This window comes from Octodon degus, unplaced genomic scaffold (assembly GCF_000260255.1).
Source record: "Octodon degus isolate 3935 unplaced genomic scaffold, OctDeg1.0 scaffold00054, whole genome shotgun sequence".
Lineage (NCBI taxonomy): Eukaryota > Metazoa > Chordata > Mammalia > Rodentia > Octodontidae > Octodon > Octodon degus.
The window spans coordinates 857841-861174 of NW_004524630.1; the positions used below are offsets into that span (position 1 = coordinate 857841).

At 49.1% G+C, this 3334-nt stretch overlaps 1 protein-coding gene across 1 annotated transcript; it reads right to left on the minus strand.

The window, feature by feature from the left end:
- Positions 1-2875: 2875 nt before the first annotated feature.
- On the minus strand, positions 2876-3332 carry Fam110b (family with sequence similarity 110 member B; the record flags this gene model as incomplete). The annotated part of the gene is made up of 1 exon (XM_023717687.1): positions 2876-3332. A coding segment is annotated over one exon (387 nt), but the record flags the coding sequence as incomplete, so codon positions are not given.
- Positions 3333-3334: the final 2 nt, after the last annotated feature.

Here is a 3334-nt window from a genome sequence, read left to right on the forward strand (position 1 = left end):
CATGCGAGAGACTGGCTGGAAGGAATGTGGGTACTTCTACTTAGTCTAGAAATGGAAGTCCAGGGCAGGGTCCACTAGAGGCTGGACTACAGCAGTGAGGGGGTGGATACGGGAGAATGCTCTGCAGGCCTGGCGGCTTTCAGAAGAAGCAGGTGCCTTCCTCAGCAATCCAGCACAATCATGACAACCTTCAGGTTGTGAGAGAAGTGTGAACTGCACAAGAACACTATGTCCACATGACCACCACCACCTCGTACACAGGTGAGCACACGTATCTCCATGAGCTCAAGAACATGCGCTTTGCAGAGACTAATTCACAATTAAGAAAGGTCCCCTGTTAGATTTAATATTAAACATTTGAAATAGTGCTTTCTAGAAACTTTAATTCATGACCCAAACAAAAAAGAGCTTTCACATTCCACAAGAACCAGAAGCCTCATGGTCTCCATTGTACAAATGAAGCCACAGCGGATTAAACAGAATTAAAGCAGGATGATTTACAATCCTGTCTTAATATAGGTAACAGAAAATACTGACATACTGTAACATTCAGCCTATGTCTAAAATGGCACAAGCAGTGATTTTCAGTCAGCTAAGACGTGTCCACCCCGCTGAAAATGATTTCCTTAGGAATAAAACCTCCACTTTCAGTATTTCAACAGTTCCAGAAAGAGACAGATACTGTAAATGCTAAGTCTTGTATGTTTTAAAGGCCATTTTTCTACGTAAATGGTGAGGGAGGAAACTTAAATTTTGATTATTCACGTTTGGATTTTGAGGCAACTTGTTTTCATTGCGTTCTCATCACCATACTGCCTTCTTATCACCATACACAGCCACATCCTAAAAAACCAGCTGTTTTGAAACCGGCATTCTAGTTTGAACGTTAATAGAGAACAAGGGCAATTTAAAAATCAGTAGAAAAAGTCATGTTCCAAATTTTCTTGCAGAAGAAAAATGTTTCATCAACAGTAGTCTGGGAATCACCGTTTCTAAAAACAACATTTAAATGACACTTTTACATTTAAATATTTTATGGAATTGTAGAAGAGATGTTCAAGTAACTTAGCAAATCCTCCTGGAGTACTCAACTCCCAACATGACAGAGGCGTCTACTATGAACAGTGGTGCGCGTTGAAGCTCTTGAGGCAGAGACTATGTCGCTCACCACGGCAGCCCGCTGTTAACTGGGACCCCGACGAGGCTGCAGTGCAAGAGGAATGCCTGGGGTGGACAGAGAGTGGACACGCGGTGGTTCTCGTGCTTGCTGGCACAAATGGCAACAGGGCTGGCCATTCAGAGATGGCCTCCGCGGTTAGCTCACATAAATACGTGCAACTCAAGTGGCTTTGGAAGCTGTGAAAAATCCTGATGTTGAGTGAAAAACAAAAATCAGAGTGTGACCTAAGCAGATGCAGCAGTGTGTCAAAACCCCCACTAGGGCTGGGGAGATGGCTCAGTGGAATAAGTGCTTCCCTGGCAAGCGCAAGGGCCTCAGTTCAATCCCTGGTTCCACGAAAAAAAAAAACAAAAAAACCAACTATTTCAGCAAAAGCACTTGCTGCAGCTACCAGAGAATATTGCTGCTCCGAATAACAGACACAATGAAAAGCAACTTCATGTTTTTGTAAGAGTGTGTGTCTTGCCCAGTCCTGGGTCAAACTTCCATGGATAGTGACAAAGAACAAAGAAACCGCCACTGCTGGTGCCTGCTTCAGAGCTATTTATTAGCATAATTATTTCTTTTTTCTTAAAGATTTAATAACAACCGAAGTATGTACAAAGTCTTACAGCATTTACACCATAAAAAGTTTCCTAGTAGTTGACAAAGTCCAAGGTGGTGCTACAGAGAACAAGCTCAAGGAGGCAGACCACTGCGCGGGAACTTCTCTGCTGCCTGCTGCACGGCTCGGAAACCACCTGAAGGTCGAGCTCCTGGGAAAAAAGAAGACGGGTGGTGCGCAGCGCTGGAGCGCTGGGGGCAAGAGCTCGAGGGTGGTGCTCCGTGGTTTCCCAGAGGTGTAACAGAGTCACCGCTCAAGGGAAGAACACAGGCAGGGCCACCACGCTGCCCGCGTGACCCGCTGGCAGGGCATTCCCTGGGCGCAGCTGGCTCTAGGCTGTTATGGCTAGTATTTGTGTTCACGTCTTACATCGCTGAAACCTGGGCAAGCCCCGCTGCCTCTCCCACATAAAACCACAACAGAGGAAGACAAACAGCAGAAATTAGTAGTTCTTGACCAAAACCAAAACAATAAAACTAGAGGGACAAAAATAAAAAACCATGACACACCTTTTAAGAAAAAGAAAGTTACTTGGTTTCAGCTTTTGGGTGTTCACCTTCGCCCAAACATAAATATCTAACAGGAATTTCTGAATTATCCTAATCTGAACACCACCACAACCCCCGAACACTTCAACTCCCAGATTTAATTATCCTCTGTTGTATCTGATTGTCTTTCCTCGGGCTCAGCGTTACACAGAACCACTGACTGCTTAGTGGACACGAAACGTGGCACGGCTGCCCCAGTGGAGTCAGGACAAATTCCAACATGTACAGAACAACTCGTACTGGGCTCACCCTTTTTTTCCACAAAGAACCCAGACTGGGCCCACACGCGGTCGGTTACTGTCTGGTGCCAGTCTCTGAAAACCTCCCCCATCGTCAGGGTCTCACCAGTAGGCAAAGTGGTTTTATTTCAAGATTCTGCTCTCACTGTAAAGGCCAGCTGACAAAGCTTTTAATTAAGACAGGACAGCGTGGGATACAAAAACACAAGAACCACATAAACTTCGAGGAAACCGCGCACCCCCTTCCGCGGACAGCTGCTAGGCGCGAGGCCCCTCGGGGTCCGCCGACCCAGGGCCGGGCGGCCGGCGGGCTCCAGGCGGCCAGGCCGGGCACGCGACTCGGAGCGCGCACCGCGGGCAGCACAAGCCGCCGCTCACACGTGCGACACCTTCTGCGACTCCCTGGCCTGCTTGATGCTGTACAGCCACTTGATGATCCTGGCGTTCCTTTCGATGGCGGAGATGCCGTAGGGCACGCGGTCGTTGGCACTGTCGTCGTTCCTCAGGTCGCTGTTGCTGTCCTGCGACTGCTCGCAGTCCGAGCTGATCATGCTGGCGCTGCGGAAGTTGAGCGAGATGATGTCGGAGTTGGCCCTGGCGAAGTTCTCCATGCCCAGGTTCTCCAGCTCCTCGGGGTCCAGGCCGCAGTAGTTGAAGAAGCGCTCCACGTCCGCGTCCACCCGGAAGTACCTGTCGCTCAGGTCCGACTTAGAGCGCTGCAGCGACGGCCTGCGGCCGCCCCCCGCCGGCTCCGCGGCGTCCG